The sequence below is a fragment of the Mastomys coucha genome, unplaced genomic scaffold (assembly GCF_008632895.1).
Source record: "Mastomys coucha isolate ucsf_1 unplaced genomic scaffold, UCSF_Mcou_1 pScaffold16, whole genome shotgun sequence".
Lineage (NCBI taxonomy): Eukaryota > Metazoa > Chordata > Mammalia > Rodentia > Muridae > Mastomys > Mastomys coucha.
This window is the reverse complement of record NW_022196898.1, coordinates 69,637,743-69,653,832: the sequence shown is the minus strand read 5'-3', so window position 1 is coordinate 69,653,832 and position 16,090 is coordinate 69,637,743. Positions and strand designations below refer to the sequence as shown.

Below are 16,090 nucleotides of genomic sequence, written 5' to 3'. Positions count from 1 at the left end.
AAAAAAAAAAAAAAAAAAACCCAAACAATTCTATTTATTAAAATGAAATAACCACTAAATACAAATCATAATACCCATACTGTAGAAAAACGAATCACAAACAATTTAGCTCTAACGTTTCAAGATTAATCAGATGCTCCAACAGGAAACTTACCCAAGCTGAGCTTTTTTTCAACCCAGGACACTATATTCTTGGTGTATTTTGACCATGTTTTAGCATATGACAAAGCCAGTTCTAGAGAGTCAGTGTTCTTTAACAGCAAGTTGTCTAGTTCTAGAGGAGAAACATTTCCTGAAAATAAAAGCATCAGTTAAGTATATGTTAAGTATGAACATAGAGTGACTCTAAAAAAAAGGTAGTATTTGGATCCTTAGGAATTAACCAATAAAAACTGGTTAATACAAAGGATAGGTTTATAACACACCAGTGTTTATGCATCAAATTAAATTGTATTTTTATCTTTAAAAATGTATTCATTTTTACTTTCTGTGCACGTATGTTTTGCTTGTATATGTATGTCTGAGTACTACATTCATGCCTGGTGCCCACAAAGCCAGAAGCAAGAGTCAGATCACATGAAACTAGAGTTATGGGTGATTGTGAATTGCCATATGGCTGCTGGGAACCCAGTCCAGTCCTCTACAAGAGTAGCGAGTGCTCTCAGACACGGAGCCACTGTATCTCCAGCCCATAGATTTTTATCTTAATACATATTTCTATTATTTGTTGAGCTACAATCTGTATGTAATTATAATCAGTTTGCTTTATCACATCATCTACTCAAACAAGTTTTTGTTTTATATGTAAAACTTTCTATATTTATATTAAGAATGAATATACTAGATTACTATCAAAATGCTTAATGAAAGAAAACACAAAATGTTCAATAAAATTTTAAACACTTACCTTTTTCATGGGGTAAGTCCACTGAGTCCATAGAAATGTTTTCAAAAGACTTAACACATAGAAGAAAACAAATTCAAGATTAGAGAGGAAATCAACAAATCACTACTTCCACAGTTCTGTTCTGATTTTATTACTCTGACATTATTCCTGCTCAAAAATGTCAAGTATTTAAAACTCAGAGGCCTAAGAAGTCTGCTTAAATACCATAACACTGCAAGAATTATAGTTCCCAAGATTCAACAATAAACAAACTCTTTAATCTGATTAGGTTAAAAAAAAATCAATGAATCTATATTAAACTTCAAATTCCACAAGTCTAAACAAAGGTTCAGAAGTTAAAGAAGCAGTTAAAAACTTAAGCGACTGCTAGTTTAAGGGAATGCCCAACCATCTTTTACCATTTTATCACAGGTACATGTCTTTTCAAGTTTTTTGGACAGCTTAGGACAAAATTTCCTGTGATAGATAATAGAATGCCATGCATATTGTATTATATCAGATGCCAGCTACATGGAGCTACTTGAACATTTGGAATATGGCCAATCAACTAGAAAATAAGCTTTTAATTTTACTTACCAATTTAAATGTAAAGAGCCACATTAAGTAATAGCTACATCTATTAGACAGTGTTTAAAAATATCATCTTAATTGTTAAAACTCACTCTGTAGACCAGGCTACTCTCAGAGATCTGTCTGCCTTTACCTCCCAAGTGCTGGGACTAAAGCATGTGGCTAAATGCTGAAACAATTCTCATCTACATGGCTGGGCAATCCAGGGTTTACAGATTCAACCAAAAGGGATCGAAACCACCTTTCAGCTCTATTAGGTGTACTAGACTGTCCATTTAGGACTACCTAACTTTAGTTTGTCCTTCTTTAAAAAAGGGGGATAGAATGCTATTTTCTATGTGCATGTCTGGCCTCCACCTGCTCAAACATGGACATGTACCCAAACCCATATATCCACCACCCCTCACCCTCTGCAAAAAAAACTTTACTAAAGTTTGGACCACATAAAACAATTCATGAAGAATCAGGCTCTTTTCTCTTCTTTTCTTTTGTTTTTTTCGAGACAGGGTTTCTCTGTATAGCCCTGGCTGTCCTGGAACTCACTCTGTAGACCAGGCTGACCTCAAACTCAGAAATCCATCTGCCTCTGCCTCCCAAGTGCTAGGACTAAAGGTATGCACCACCACCACCTGGCCAGGCTGTTTTCTTAATAAAGTATCACTTAGAAAAGTATAACCAAATTATTGCTCCAGAAACTGATCATTTTATCATATATAAAATTAACTAATCTGCTTTGTTTGGCCTCAAAAGGTAATCTATAATCAGAATAATACTAAGATCAACATCAGGAAACAGTTTGTGACAGTAAGTTAAAAAAAATTGACTTACCTTACTTTCTCGAGAAATAGGCAGTCGTAGTATTGAATCATTGCCTACATCTCCCATAAGGAAGTTTGTGAGGCTATCCAGAGAGGTTAAAAAAAGCACAGAAATAAAAAGACAAATTATTACACTTCTTGGTCTCTTATTGTCAATCTATCATCTAGAATAAATTGTTTTAAGAAACACCTAGGAATCCCATTACACAAAATACAGGCACATCTCCTAAGAGCTCTACAAATACTTGAAAATACAGCCAACAAAGCAACACAGAAGGTAGCTCTTGCCAAGCTGGGTTGGCATGTGATACTACCTAACAGTTTATACTACAGATTTATGGACGATATATTCTCACTAAGACATTCAGGAGCACTAACTTAAACAACAGTCTTCACTTACATGTTTCCAAAGGTAAATGCCAAAGTTTCAATGGAGGAAAAGACTTCTTGAAATAGATCGTTTTTGTTTTCTTCATTAACTTCTGTAAAGTTCACAGCTATAAGCAAAGATCACTTGTAGTAAGTGGAGGAAAACACATTTAACACTACATTTATACAGAATCATTTACTTCTTTTTTTTTTAAATTTTACCTTGAACAAATTTTTTTTTTTTTTTTTTTTTTTTTTGAGACAGGGTTTCTCTGTATAGACCTGGAACTCACTCTATAGACCAGGTTGGTCTCGAACTCAGAAATCCTCCTGCCTCTGCTTCCCAAGTGCTGGGATTAAAGGTGTGCACCAACACGCCGGGCATTTATTTCTTTAATCACTATTGCTTCAAAGCATGAAAAGGTTTAGAAACTTAAAATGTAATATATAAATGAACAGAACATTTAAGTTCTTTATTAAGGAATTCATGCAAAAGCATCAATTTGCAAAGAAGTAGCTGGGATTGCAAGCTCATTATATATGCCTGACACAATCCAGCACATCTAAAAGGTGACTCAGTGAAGTCAGTCTTGGAGTCATAGAGTCCATACTGTTCCTGACCTCTTTATGGAGTGTTCTAGTTTTTTTTTCCCCCTCATTCTCTGGCATTTTAAAAAAGAACTAAAGTCCATTGAAGTCGCTACGAAGTACAAGCTTAATATAAACTATCAACAACTGGAGTCATAGATACATTTGTATGTCATAAATTATATGACATAGCATCACATTCCAGTACTTTACGGAGTATTCTGGTTTTTTTTTTTGTTGTTGTTGTTTTTTCCCCTCATTCTCTGGCATTTTAAAAAAGAACTAAAGATACTGGTACATTCAAATCGCTATGAAATACAAGCTGAATATAACTATCAACAACTGGAGTCATAGATATATTTGTATGTCATAAATTATATGACATAGGATCACATTAAAAACCCAGTACTTTAGAAAAGTTAAAATTCTAGTTACACATAGCTTTACTTCTTATCAACAGGCCAGTGGGATCTGAAGTACATGTTAACTGACATAACTCTTTGTTTATAGTAGAGATATTCTGACATTTTGTATTTTGTTAATGACATAATTTACTAAGGCAAAATATGAAGTTGGAATTGGTCTTTTTTTGTTGTTGTTGTTAAGCAAGCCATGTTACTCTGTAAGAAGCAGCTGGCCCCTTCTAGCCCCAGTGTGTTTACAAAAGATGGAGAAGCTAGAAAGCCACCCTCATTTTACATCTTGGTTAGAGTTCAGAAAATAGCTCCACAGGCTTGTACTTTTTTAGAAGTTGACTCAAATATGCAAATATGGTTAGAAAGCAAGAACCCCTGACATTACAACCAGAACTGTACACGAATATGACTATATAGACTATGGGGTAGTGACACTTAGGTCCCAACCTTTCATCAAGATTTTCTAAAAGTCCCTTATAACAAAACAAAAAACTTATGAGCCAGTCAATGCACATAATTTTAAGAATATTTCTAGACCTTTGCCCTGGTCAAATTGAAGAAACAGATTCTACTTCAAGCAAACAAAAATATACACAAAATTGAAAAATTATTAGATAGTAATCTTTTTTTGTTGTTTGAGATAGGGTTTCTCTGTGCAGCTGTGGCTATCACAGAAGTCACTTGGCAGACCAGGCTGGCCTCTAACTCACAGAGATCCACCCACGTCTACCTCCCGAGTGCTGGGATCAAAAGCGTGCGCTACTCTCTATGCCTTCCTAAAAGGCAGTAATTTTTGACTGACATGAAACTAACCACAGCTTACAATTGCCTGAGCTTACTGCCTAATATTACACAAAGTAGATTCCCAAGCCAAGGATATGCCCACAGGTATTTTTAAAATGTCATAATACTGAAGACCAGTTAAGTAGGAGAACATAACAATTTTATACATTTGTGTACATACATTTATAAATGTATAAAACTGAAAAATTCACAAAGCAAAAATTGACATAACCACAGTGAGTGATATACTCTCAATAAGTGATGGAAAACATAAGATAAGGCAGGATAATGAATTCCAAATGATATTCATTAACTAACCTCACAGGATAGACATCCTATATAACTCTACCCAGAAGCAAAATGCACAAGGCATAAGTTCTTTTCACGTCAACACATAGAAACACAACGCTATTAGGGGACACAAACTACCTCTCAATATAAACAGAACTATTCAAATTATTCAAAATATATTCTTGATCACATGGAATTAGATTAGAATTAACAGAAAAAAATTGTAAAAAGTTCTTGAATACTTGAAAATTAAATAGCATAGTGCTATGTAACCTATGAGTCAAATACAAAGAGTGAAATTAGAAGTACTTTGAACAGAATGGAAATAAACACATGAAACATCAGAATCTGTAAAGGAGAGGAAGACACAGGCAGAGAGAACAATCCAAACAGGGCAAGCATTGTCCTGACTGTGGCGACAGCTTCAGGAGAATGTGCATGTAGCAACATTTATAAAAAGCAGCGCTAAGATAAGAGGAGCTTGCTGTCTATCAATTAGACCTCAATAAAACCATTTTTAATTGTTCACTGGAGAGTACTTTATAATACTATCTCAATTTTTATAATTATTTTTCCTTCCTATAGGAATATCTTTTCATGACATTAAACACAATTAGGAGACACAAATAATTACTATAATGACTGTAAGTAATAAAAAGGTAATTCTTTTGAGCCACCTTTCTTCTCTTCATTCCTACTTGACCAGGGTTTCAGTCACCTAATGAGATTCCCGTAAATGCCTTTCCTCGACTTCAAAGCAGCTCTTGTTCCTAACGTGGTTCATCCATTTTATTCCAACAATATATTCTGTTTCTTCAAAACCCTGAACCAACACTGTTCCTCCTTCCTTCCTTTCACTAGATCTCATCCAATTAACATTTTTCCTAAGAAAACCTTCAATATCCTTGCTATGTGAAAGAAAAATACTGTTTTACCATGTTTCTTCTTAAGCTATTATCCAATCTAATTTCCATTTTTCTCTACCAAATCTCTGTAATAGATAATGACTGTTTTACTTTCACTATGATTTATCTCGAATTCACCAAGATGGGCTTTTTTACCCAATTCAATGTTAACTTTTTCTATAAAGAGCCAGGCAAACAGTAAATGCCTATAATGTCCAGGGAATGTTTGGGTCAGCACTGTGCTGAAGGACGCTACAGACCATACAGAGAAGAGTAAAATAACCCCACTTGGCCCTCCAGCTCTTGCCGCTGACTCCTAAGTATGAAGATGGGTTCTACAAACAGCCTGCGTGGGCTGAGTCTTAGCTTTGTCTCTGACTATATATAAACATTTAACATCTCTAGTCGGTTTCTGTACTTACTAAGTGGGAACAATTATAAACTCAACAGTTTTGGGAATTAAGCAACGCAGGACACTGTCAACCCAACAGCACCCTCAGCACCAGCTCCCATCAGTGGAAACTGAGGGTCTCTTTACCTTGGTCTTCCATCTCCTTGCCTTCCCTCAACTTTCAACTCTTCTACCACTTAATACGACTACAGCCTTGCACAAACCTCTAACTTCAGCTTCCTCATTTCCTAAGCTGATCTCACAGGTTTATTCATCTTGGAATTGGGATGATTACAGGAGGTCATCCCTGTGAAGAGTCTAGCAATGTCTGCCAAACAGCATCATCAATCCTCAATAATATCAGCTACAATTATTCATTACTACAGAAGTAACCACTTCCTTCCGTCATGAAATACTCTACTCTTTTAAAGGTTATTTCTTATAATACATGGAAGAGGTAAAGCTTTGAAGTTCCACATGTGAGTTCAAGTCTGATCTTGACAACTCTAGTGTGACACAATTTAAATTTACTTTTTGTACATGCAAAGTAGCAATATCAAGGATGGAATTAAGTCCCTAGGATGTAGTGGCTGGACTACAGTAGGTATGTGCGGAGCCCCAGTTCTGTACGACTCTAGACTTTTTTACCTCGTACAGACCTCATCCTAGGCTGCTCCCTCTATACCTCACTAACCCCGTGAACTTCATCGCTTGAACTCCTTGTCTAGGTGCTGCCTGCTGCAGACCCACATTTACAAGAACTTCTTTTGTATGTTTCTTCTACTTTCCACTTGCTGTTTCTTACACATTGCTTAGCTCAGAGTTGTACTTCTAAAATGTTTTCTTTCTTTTCATTCCTACTACTACTGGCCTACCCTAACCCAGGGCTCCCAACCCTCCTAACTCTGTGACCCTTTAATAACACTCCTCATGCTGTGGTGACTCCCAAACATTATTTTCATTGCTACTTCATAACTAATTTTGCTACTGTTATGAATCATAATGTGAATACTTCATATCTCCCAAGGGGTTGTAACTCCTTTAAAAGAACACATTTTGCTTCTCTAAATTTTAGACTTATAAAACTTAAAAATGATTCCATCGAAACTTTAGGAAAAAAGATCTAGAGATTGGTGAAACTTCAGAATATGGAAGGCCATCCTAATAATTTAGACTCAAGCTGGGCAGTGGTGGCGCACGCCTTTAATCCCAGCACTTGAGAGACAGAGGTAGGCGGATTTCTGAGTTTGAGGCCAGCCTGGTCTACAGAGTGAGTTCCAAGACAGCCAGAGCTACACAGAGAAACCCTGTCTCGAAAACCAAAAAAAAAAAAAAAAAAAAAAAAAAAAAAAAAAAATCAGACTCAAAATACACACACACAGAAGAACTGATACTTTAAAGTGTAAAAATAAAGAGTAGAAAGAGCAAATGTTAGAAATACAAAGTTTCTATAAATTATATTTTAAAAATATCAAACACCAAGAGAAAATCAGGTAATAAGCCAACTCAAATAAAAGGATGTACAAATGACCCTGAAACATACTCAATTGCACTCAAACTGGAGAGAAAGCAGTTCAAACTACCCCAAGACAACGTTTTTGCTATGAGCCTGGGTAAACTAGCTCCTTTCACACTGTCAGAGGGCGGGGCTTGAAAGAGGATACCTGACAATATCAAAAAACACAAGCTCTCTCAACACCCAAGTTACTAGGAATTTGCCTGGCTATGCATAGGCGCATGAGCAGGAAATAATTTAAACATCTACTGGGAATGAACTGGTTAAATGATAGCACATCGACATTATATCTCACCAAACAGCTTTGAAAAATATCAAATAAAAGCCAAACACTGAGAAATGTTTTATGTGCAGACAAATGAGCAAGAAGTAGAATATTATCATTTGTATAGCAAGGTGGTTTAAAAAGGAGAATTGTACATGTGTTTGCTTCTATGTGAGTGTGATGTATTTCTAGAAAGATTCAAAAGAAACCAGCGACAGCCATTGTTGATCTCAGGACTGAAATGAATGGCTACATGTTGGGAAGTTAGGTTTGTAGAACATAAAGATGAAGCTTTAACAGTGCTGTGTGTCTGATTAAGGCTTGTTTTTCTATTTGCTAATTTATGAATACAAGGAAATATAAAGATATTAAAAAACACATTTTTTCATTTATATTACAAATAAAACTGACCTAAACAGCTGAAAATACTAAGTACACCATAAATTACTGATATCTGAAGATGTCTTTATCTGCTTCAAAAATAGGCTGTATCTCTCTTACCATATTGCAAATATTTTGTCAACTGAACTTCCTGTTTGGAAATAGACAGAGACACAGGAACTATAAATCACTGCCAGATGGATGGGAGAAAGCTAAGAATTTTTCTTTTAAAGTTATTACAAGGTAAATTCCATGTTTACAGGTTTTTTTTAAAGCAACAGAAAGATTATGTTTTATGTATAAAAACTAGATGTATTGTGGCAACACAACCAAAATTATACAGCCCTCAAGTTATTCTGTGTTACGTTTTTGGTTTTATTTTAATTTTGTTTTGAATAGTTTGGCAATTTTGCAAACTGCATTTGGCAGTTAATACATCCAAAAAAAGATAGCTGCTCAGATGCCTGCTGATTTGAGAGATGTAATTAGGGGGCTAGGCCTGTAAGAACGAGCTTGATAACTCCTCCATTCCTACAGCTTTCTGATCCTATACAATTGTTTTTCTTGCAGTTTCTCCCCAAAATGAAGAAAACAGGAACTCATTGCCCCAAAGACGGAAGCACCAACACATTTAGATTGTCTCCTACGTTCAAAAATGATTTCTACCTATTTCTTGCCTTCTTAGGTTTTGACAATTAAATTGCTATTAAATAAACTCTGATTTAGCCTCAACTATGCAGGTCACCCTATTTTTGGAGGGCCTCAAGAACAAAAGCAAACCCCCCTTGTAACATGTTCTGGTTTCCATGGACTCCTACAGAAACAGTTTTCCACCAACACATCAAGCCTGACTTCCTCTTTCCAACTCCATCCAGAACCAAGGTAACATAGTGACAATAACTCTTGAGTACATAACAGCCATAGTGTGAAATAATATTATCTAAAAGATTGCTTTACCTCAAGGTTAAAAGGATCTTGGAGGCAGCTAGAGTCCACGCTCCTGAGGTCTGTCTCTGGAATGTGGACACCAGCCACATGCTGGTGCGCTCCTTCCCCAGGACATCCTGGCTGCACACAATAGTCACTGACAACAATTGAACTAAGTCGCTATTTCCAACATGGAAATTTTACTATCTATAGACCCAAATTTCCCTATCTAAGTAAAGTTAAATGGTACTTGTAAACAATCTACTTAAAAACAAATCTGGTTACTAAGCACATTTTTAAGAGTCACAGAACAAGCTACCCCTGTTTCCCACTTAAAATTGTCTGCAGCACCTTTTCCCTCTCAGTGCTTCAAATAGAAAAAAGGAAACCACACAAACAGGAAAGTCTTAAGTCAGAAAGGAGATGGGGGGGAGGTAGGATACAGGCTACATTTTTATTGCAAGTCCTTTATTTCCTGTCTGCCTCATCCTGACACTGCCTTCTCTTTGTCCTTTCCACACGAGCACCTCACCACTCTCTTCAGGCTCTTCACGTCCAGAGTTCTCATACAGTGACCCACCTACCCTGCAGCCTCACCCTTGAGAGCTCTGTTAATGCTCACACCTGAGCTGTCAAACTTCCTGATGGCAACCTTTTCTTCTGCTAAGTCTGTCCTTCAGCTTAGCAGGGAGCTCACTGGGCTACCTTGGTGCTTGGGACACTTCTGTCACTTGTCTATCTTTGACTTTCCACACATCACTCACTGCTACCACTTTTTATGGTGCCATTACCGGAAGCCATGTTGTCTCATCAGTGACGTTTTACTCAGTTACCATATCCTACCTCCTACTGAAGCTCATGCCTTCCATTTTTCTCTAGTGCATTATTTCTCACTTAGTCTTTCTTACATGTTGTACCCCAGAATAATCTGTAACAATTTCAAGTGGCTGTCACTACAGAGGCCAATGTCTCAATTCCCGATACTGTTTAGTACACATATAATATATATGTACTATAATTATAATATATCTCCACACATACCTGATAAAATTAAAATTGCAATTTCATTTTCACATACTAAACTGAGCCTTGTTTTTCTCCACTTGGAGTCACTACAAATGAATATTTTCCAACACCACTGTCTTCAAATAGCAAAGAATAAACAACCTTAGACTACTGTAATAAACAACCTTAGACTACTGTAATAAACAACCTTAGACTACTAAAGTAAACAACCTTAAAGGGGGATGAACTCATACACAAAACTAAAATTTCAAACACTGGTGGTTTGATTTTTACCATATCTAGCAGTTTTTTAAAAAAGATTTATTTATTTATATATATGAGTACACTGTAGCTGTCTTCAGACACATCAGAAGAAGATGTTGGATCCTACTACAGTTGGTTGTGAGTCACCCTGTGGTTTCTGGGAATTGAACTCATGATTCTGGAAGGAGCAGCCATGCTCCTAACCACTGAGCCATCCCTCCAGCCTCACAGTTTTTATTGTTAAGAGAAGATATCTTTAGGTGTGATTTGGTGGGAATATTTATCAAAATATACAGAATTCTTTTTCACATTGAGGAGATGGCTACAGTCAGTACAGACTGACACGTGAAGGTGTCACTGGATCCCTTTCGCCCTCAGTGGCCCGCCCTGAATAAACTGCTTACCTTTCACTTTTGCAGTAAGCATTTCTGCAGCATTCTGAAGATCTACAGAATTGAGGTTCTGATGCTTATTCATTGTCGACTTTAAAACACGGAGAAGTTCATCCAGACGGATATGAATGACTTCTTTAAAACAGTCTTTAAAAGAAAAACAAGAAAAATTAAAATTTTCCAGTACAAAATTCTAGAAATCTAAGCTAAAAAAGACATCACAAAGATACACCACAAACTAGAATGTACTGGTTCCATGATTCTAAGCATTCATTCAGTTCTATTTTTAATTACTACAATTATAAACTATTTTTTTTAGCACTTCCGGAAAACCGTTTGTCACTTAATTCATTAAGGATTTCAGGACCCCACATGGTGGTGGCAAGCCTGTCATTCATGTACTTGGGAGGCAGAGGTAGAGTTCAAGTTCATCCTCACCTATGCAGTGAGTCTGAGGTCAGCACGAGTTACATGTAACCCTGTTTTAAGAGAGTTAAAAATACTAACCCAAGTGGTGGTGATGAACACCTTTAATCCCAGCACTTGGGAGGCAGAGGCAGGCAGATCTCTTGAGTTCAAGACCAGCCTGGTCTCTAGAACCTGAGTTCTAGGACATCTAGGACTACATAGAGAAAAACCTTGTCTTGAAAATCCAAAAAACAAACAGAAAAAAACAAAAACAAACAGAATAAAACAAAAATCAAAACCCACAATCCGACTAGTGTGATGTATCAGTGGATAAAAGTGTTTGCTCTGAGAGCCTGGCAACTTGACTCAATCTCTGGAACCTACATGAAGGGAGAGAGAATTGACTCCCCAAAGCTGTCCTCCAGGTACTTTCCATGGAACAGATGCACCAGCAGCAGCAGCAGGACTTCAAGGCTATCACAATGTGGCCAATCTAACACTTTTTCATTTTTCCCAGGCTGAACATGCTCTTCAGACCTCTCAAGGCAACTAAATAGGCCATTCCCATCTCATGTCTCTTAATATACATGTAACACCCTCCAAATCCCTAAGAAAGCTATGTTTCCACATTAGAATTGATTCTTGGCAGTAATTATTAGTTATTAGAAACCAGTAACCCACATGCACATGTGTAAGGATCATTGGATCTACACATTTTAAATATTGGGATAGCAGGGCAGCGGTGGCACACGCCTTTAATCCCAGCACTTGGGAGGCAGAGGCAGGCGGATTTCTGAGTTCGAGGCCAGCCTGGTCTACAGAGGGAGTTCCAGGACAGCCAGGGCTACACAGAGAAACCAGGGTGTTGGTTTATTTTACTTATAAGATACACAGATCTCTTAGTGTATTTTTTGCTTTTTACAAAAATTCTATTAGTTGTTAATGATGACAAATTGGCTGAACAGTAAAAAGACCCACACTTCTACCTACTCCTGCAAAAGTTACAGCAGCTCGTATATCCTAGCAGTATTCTTTCTGGACCAGTCCACCTTTGGTTAGAGTATGCACATCAGACTACCTGCAACCTCTATAGCTTTGTAACTTATCACTCGAATGAAGATGTTTTTTATTGTATTTAATACTGTCCAATTTCATGTTCCACAATTTTATTAGATAATTTAAAAAAAAACAACCCATTATACAGATGAGAATACTGAAACATAACAAATTTATCAGGTTTATTGTACTGTGGAGCCAAAATTTTACTCAGAGTATATAATTCCAGAATTCACTCTGTTTCTTGTCTCTATTGACATAGCTTCATGAAGACAAGCTCCCCTATCCTACTATGCTCCCAACTGGCAACTTTTCAAAACTTTCAGGAGTATAAATGGTTCCTTTAAGGTACACCAAGTTATCTCCCCTTCAAAAAAACCAAACTAAGCAAAACCAAACAAAAGAACAGTGGCAAGATTAGTAAAAGCGAGAGGCTGGGACTTCTTCATGTGGAAACCTACAGACTCAGATGGGGAAAACCAACCCAGGTTGCCACTTTTTTAAATGAAACGCTGGGATTTTCATCATCAGCAAAAGAGAATAGCTAAGAGCATCTCCTTTTCCTTCCTCATAAGGTTGCTGTCAATTACCAACTAAGAAACATGGAGCTGCCTTTGTCTCAGTGCTTACAAATAAGACCCTTACAAGTAAATCTATAAGCCATTCATACAAAATGTCTCTGAAGAGAGATACACTTCACAGAGATTTAGTAACAGATATACTTAGCCCCACAATATCTTGGTTAATAAAAAAAAAAAAAAAGTCAAGTTTGAATTTCATTCTATTGTAAAACCAGTATTAGTAAATAACCTGGAAATCAAATACGAGTACATTGCATTAAAATATTTCTGTATCTGCCAACTTACATTTACTATAATTTAGTACAACTAAATACAAAGCAATTTTAAATATAGCCACCATATAAATGTAATGCCTGCCTTTGACTTACACTACAAAGGTATTACAGATGGAAATATAAGGAAGTTTAACTACAACAGCAAAATAGTATCTCATTGTTTGCGTGTGTCCCCGTCACTGTGGCACACTGCACTTTACTGGGTTGTTTTTCACCCATTAGTCTCACCCGCTCATTTTCGGCTACGTTCAATTTATCGAGTGAAAACAGATTAGCCTGCTCTACTTTTTGTTTCTCAGCCATTCACACAATACCACAGTGTTTATACTGCAAACACTTCAGGGAAACCCTTGAGGGAATACTATGGGGGGGGGGATCATGGTGTTTTCCTTGATTAAAAAAAGAAAAACTGAGAAATTTTAAAAAATGGTTTTGTTAATTCAGCTTGACCAAAACAACAAGGGGAAAAGCGCCAGAACTTACAAGCAGCAGACCTCGACTTTTGCTGTGCTGCCTTCTGAATTTACAGGGCGACTGTGAACCTTCAAGTTCAGCAGCTTTTTGGTTTTGTTTTTTTTTTAAAAACTAACTAGCTACCTGGGAACTCTAAAACTAGTAACAGCTGACTTAAAGCACTTATGAGAGATTTATATGTAAGAACTCACTTAATAAATGAAAATCCAGTGATGGATGTGCTAGCATCTCCTTGGTTCAGGATTACAGATAACCAGCAAGAAGCGGAATGGGGGTTGCTGCGGGTGTGCTAGCTCAGTCTGCAGCTGCTTTACTGGGATAGGCTCTTGTTATATAATAACCTTGAATTAGCCATCCTCCTGCCTCAGCCTCCCCAAGTCCTGAGATTACAGACACAAGTCTAGGTTCTGAGTCTCTATGATAAACTGCCGTGTGGTTAAAGAAGTTATAGATTAATGTCAGTCTACAATATGTGATTTATTTAATAAACTTGTATCTTTCATTTTTGTCTATTTAAAATAATAAAAAAAAAAAAGATAAGGGGAGAGGAGAGGAGAGAAAGTGAGAGGGGTATGCCTCCTTGTCGTCTCTAGCAATAATGGCCCAGAAAGGAGACGCTAGCTCAAGGCCAATCTGAGCTTCATAGTAAGACTCTCAAACAAAACAGCACAACAGGACAAAACAAAACCAAAAACAGCTAGAAGAACAAAGTAATCCATTTAAAATTGTGTTATATAAATAAAAGTTACAAGAACAATCACAACTCACAATCTGTTTTTCCATCAAATATACTTTATACTTTTATACTTTCAAATGTGAAGTAGCAGAAAAACTAGGAATTTTGTGCTGTGTTCTTTCTATGTAACTAAAAGGTTTTAAATTCTCAGATTCCAGAGGCATGTTACAAAAGCATACTTTAAAATTCCTTCATGAAACACTGGAGATGGCTTGGCAGTTAAGAACACTTGGGCTTGGTTCCCAGCACCTCCATCAAAACTGTTACTCCAGGTCTAGGAGCATCCTATACCCTTTTCTGACCTCTGTGAGCACATGCAGTATACACACGGGCAAAACGACTTATACAAACACAATTAGTCTTTTATTTTAAAAAACACTGCATAAACTAGGAGAGCATTTGTGAATCTGTTATTTGGAAAGCAGAATAGATTATTCCTGGTGAAGGGCAACCATCAACCTGAATTGGGCCTTACATGACATACATTCTAATCCACAATTAAACATATAAATTAAAGTGTGTACCTTTAGCCCCTTAGTGTAAGATGCATGATTTATCCCTATAATTATTAGTAATGTACCTTAATGATACTAGATAGGAATCTCAAACTTAAAATTTCACACCTGCAACTTGTGTAAGACGACATACAGGGGAACCTCACCTGATGAGCATGGGAGAAGACTCACCAAACTAGGATTCAGGCCTCACCTGCAGCTCTGTGTGTGTGTGTGTGTGTGTGTGTGTGTGTGTGTGTGTGTGTGTGTGTGTGAGGTCTTTGATAATCACTAGTTCTTCAACTACTAAAATTAGTTTCATAGTTCTACTAGGAAACTTCAATGCAGAATTTGTCGTAAAACTCAGAAAACCAGTCTTGGGGAAAGAGGGAATACTCTGTAAAAACACATCACAAAACTTGAAGATAAACACACTGAACTATGCTCAGCTTCAATCTCTCTCTCCATTGCTTCCTCTTGTGCCACAGGCATTCACACACCTATGTTCCTTTTTGTGGCTTCACACATGCACATGTATGCTGTGTGTGGAGGGGTATCTTCTTTGAGCTCTTTTCACTCCGAGAGTGTCTTACTGAACATAGCTTATCAGCTGCGGTTAGTCCAGCCTGCCAGCTCGTCCCTAATATCCTGTCTTTACTGGAAGGAATTATTGGTGGCCACTGGGTCTGCCTGCCTTCTACATGGGTTCTGAGCACCCAACTCTAATTCTCATACTTGTAAGGCAAGTACTTTATGCACCATTTTTGTTTGACCAGGCTGGCCTTGAACTCAGAGATCTGCTTACCTCTGCCTGAGTGCTGGAACTAAAGAGTGCGCCACCACCACTGGGCTACATGAACCTTTTATTTCAAAGAGTATGTTATAACCACCTTTGTCTTTTCTCACTGAGGATCAGTGAGAATCTTCTTCTTAGTCTCTGGACTGTCTACTTACATAATGAAACTCATAATTTTTTTTTTTAAGATAAAAGGTGATATAATTTGTTTTAAAATATCATTTTAAATCTGTAAAACAAAGGATAACTATATAAGATGTGGATTTGAAAGAATATAAATTTTCCCCCAAAATACCAATAGCAATTCTAATACAATTCTTACTTATATTAACTAAAACTTAAATGGAAACATTAAATTTTACTCTACTATAAGCTGAGGTAAATACTTTACTACCTAAAATATCATTTTAAATAGCCTTTAAAAATCAACCAGTAATGGACTATACATCAAAAAGAACAAAAATAACAACTTAAAAGTAAAA

General features: G+C 36.8%; 1 protein-coding gene across 2 annotated transcripts in view; it reads right to left on the bottom strand.

The window, feature by feature from the left end:
* Arhgap29 (Rho GTPase activating protein 29) overlaps window positions 1–16,090 on the bottom strand; it is a 62,921-nt gene that overhangs the window by 26,496 nt on the left and 20,335 nt on the right. For both annotated transcript variants that reach the window (XM_031375328.1, XM_031375327.1), the window contains exons 3-7: window positions 10,801–10,935; window positions 2,696–2,792; window positions 2,306–2,378; window positions 908–956; window positions 155–292 (exon numbers count right to left, since the gene is read on the bottom strand). In XM_031375328.1, the coding sequence (XP_031231188.1) occupies window positions 155–292; window positions 908–956; window positions 2,306–2,378; window positions 2,696–2,792; window positions 10,801–10,935 (492 nt within the window). The remainder of the gene's footprint in view (window positions 1–154; window positions 293–907; window positions 957–2,305; window positions 2,379–2,695; window positions 2,793–10,800; window positions 10,936–16,090) is intronic.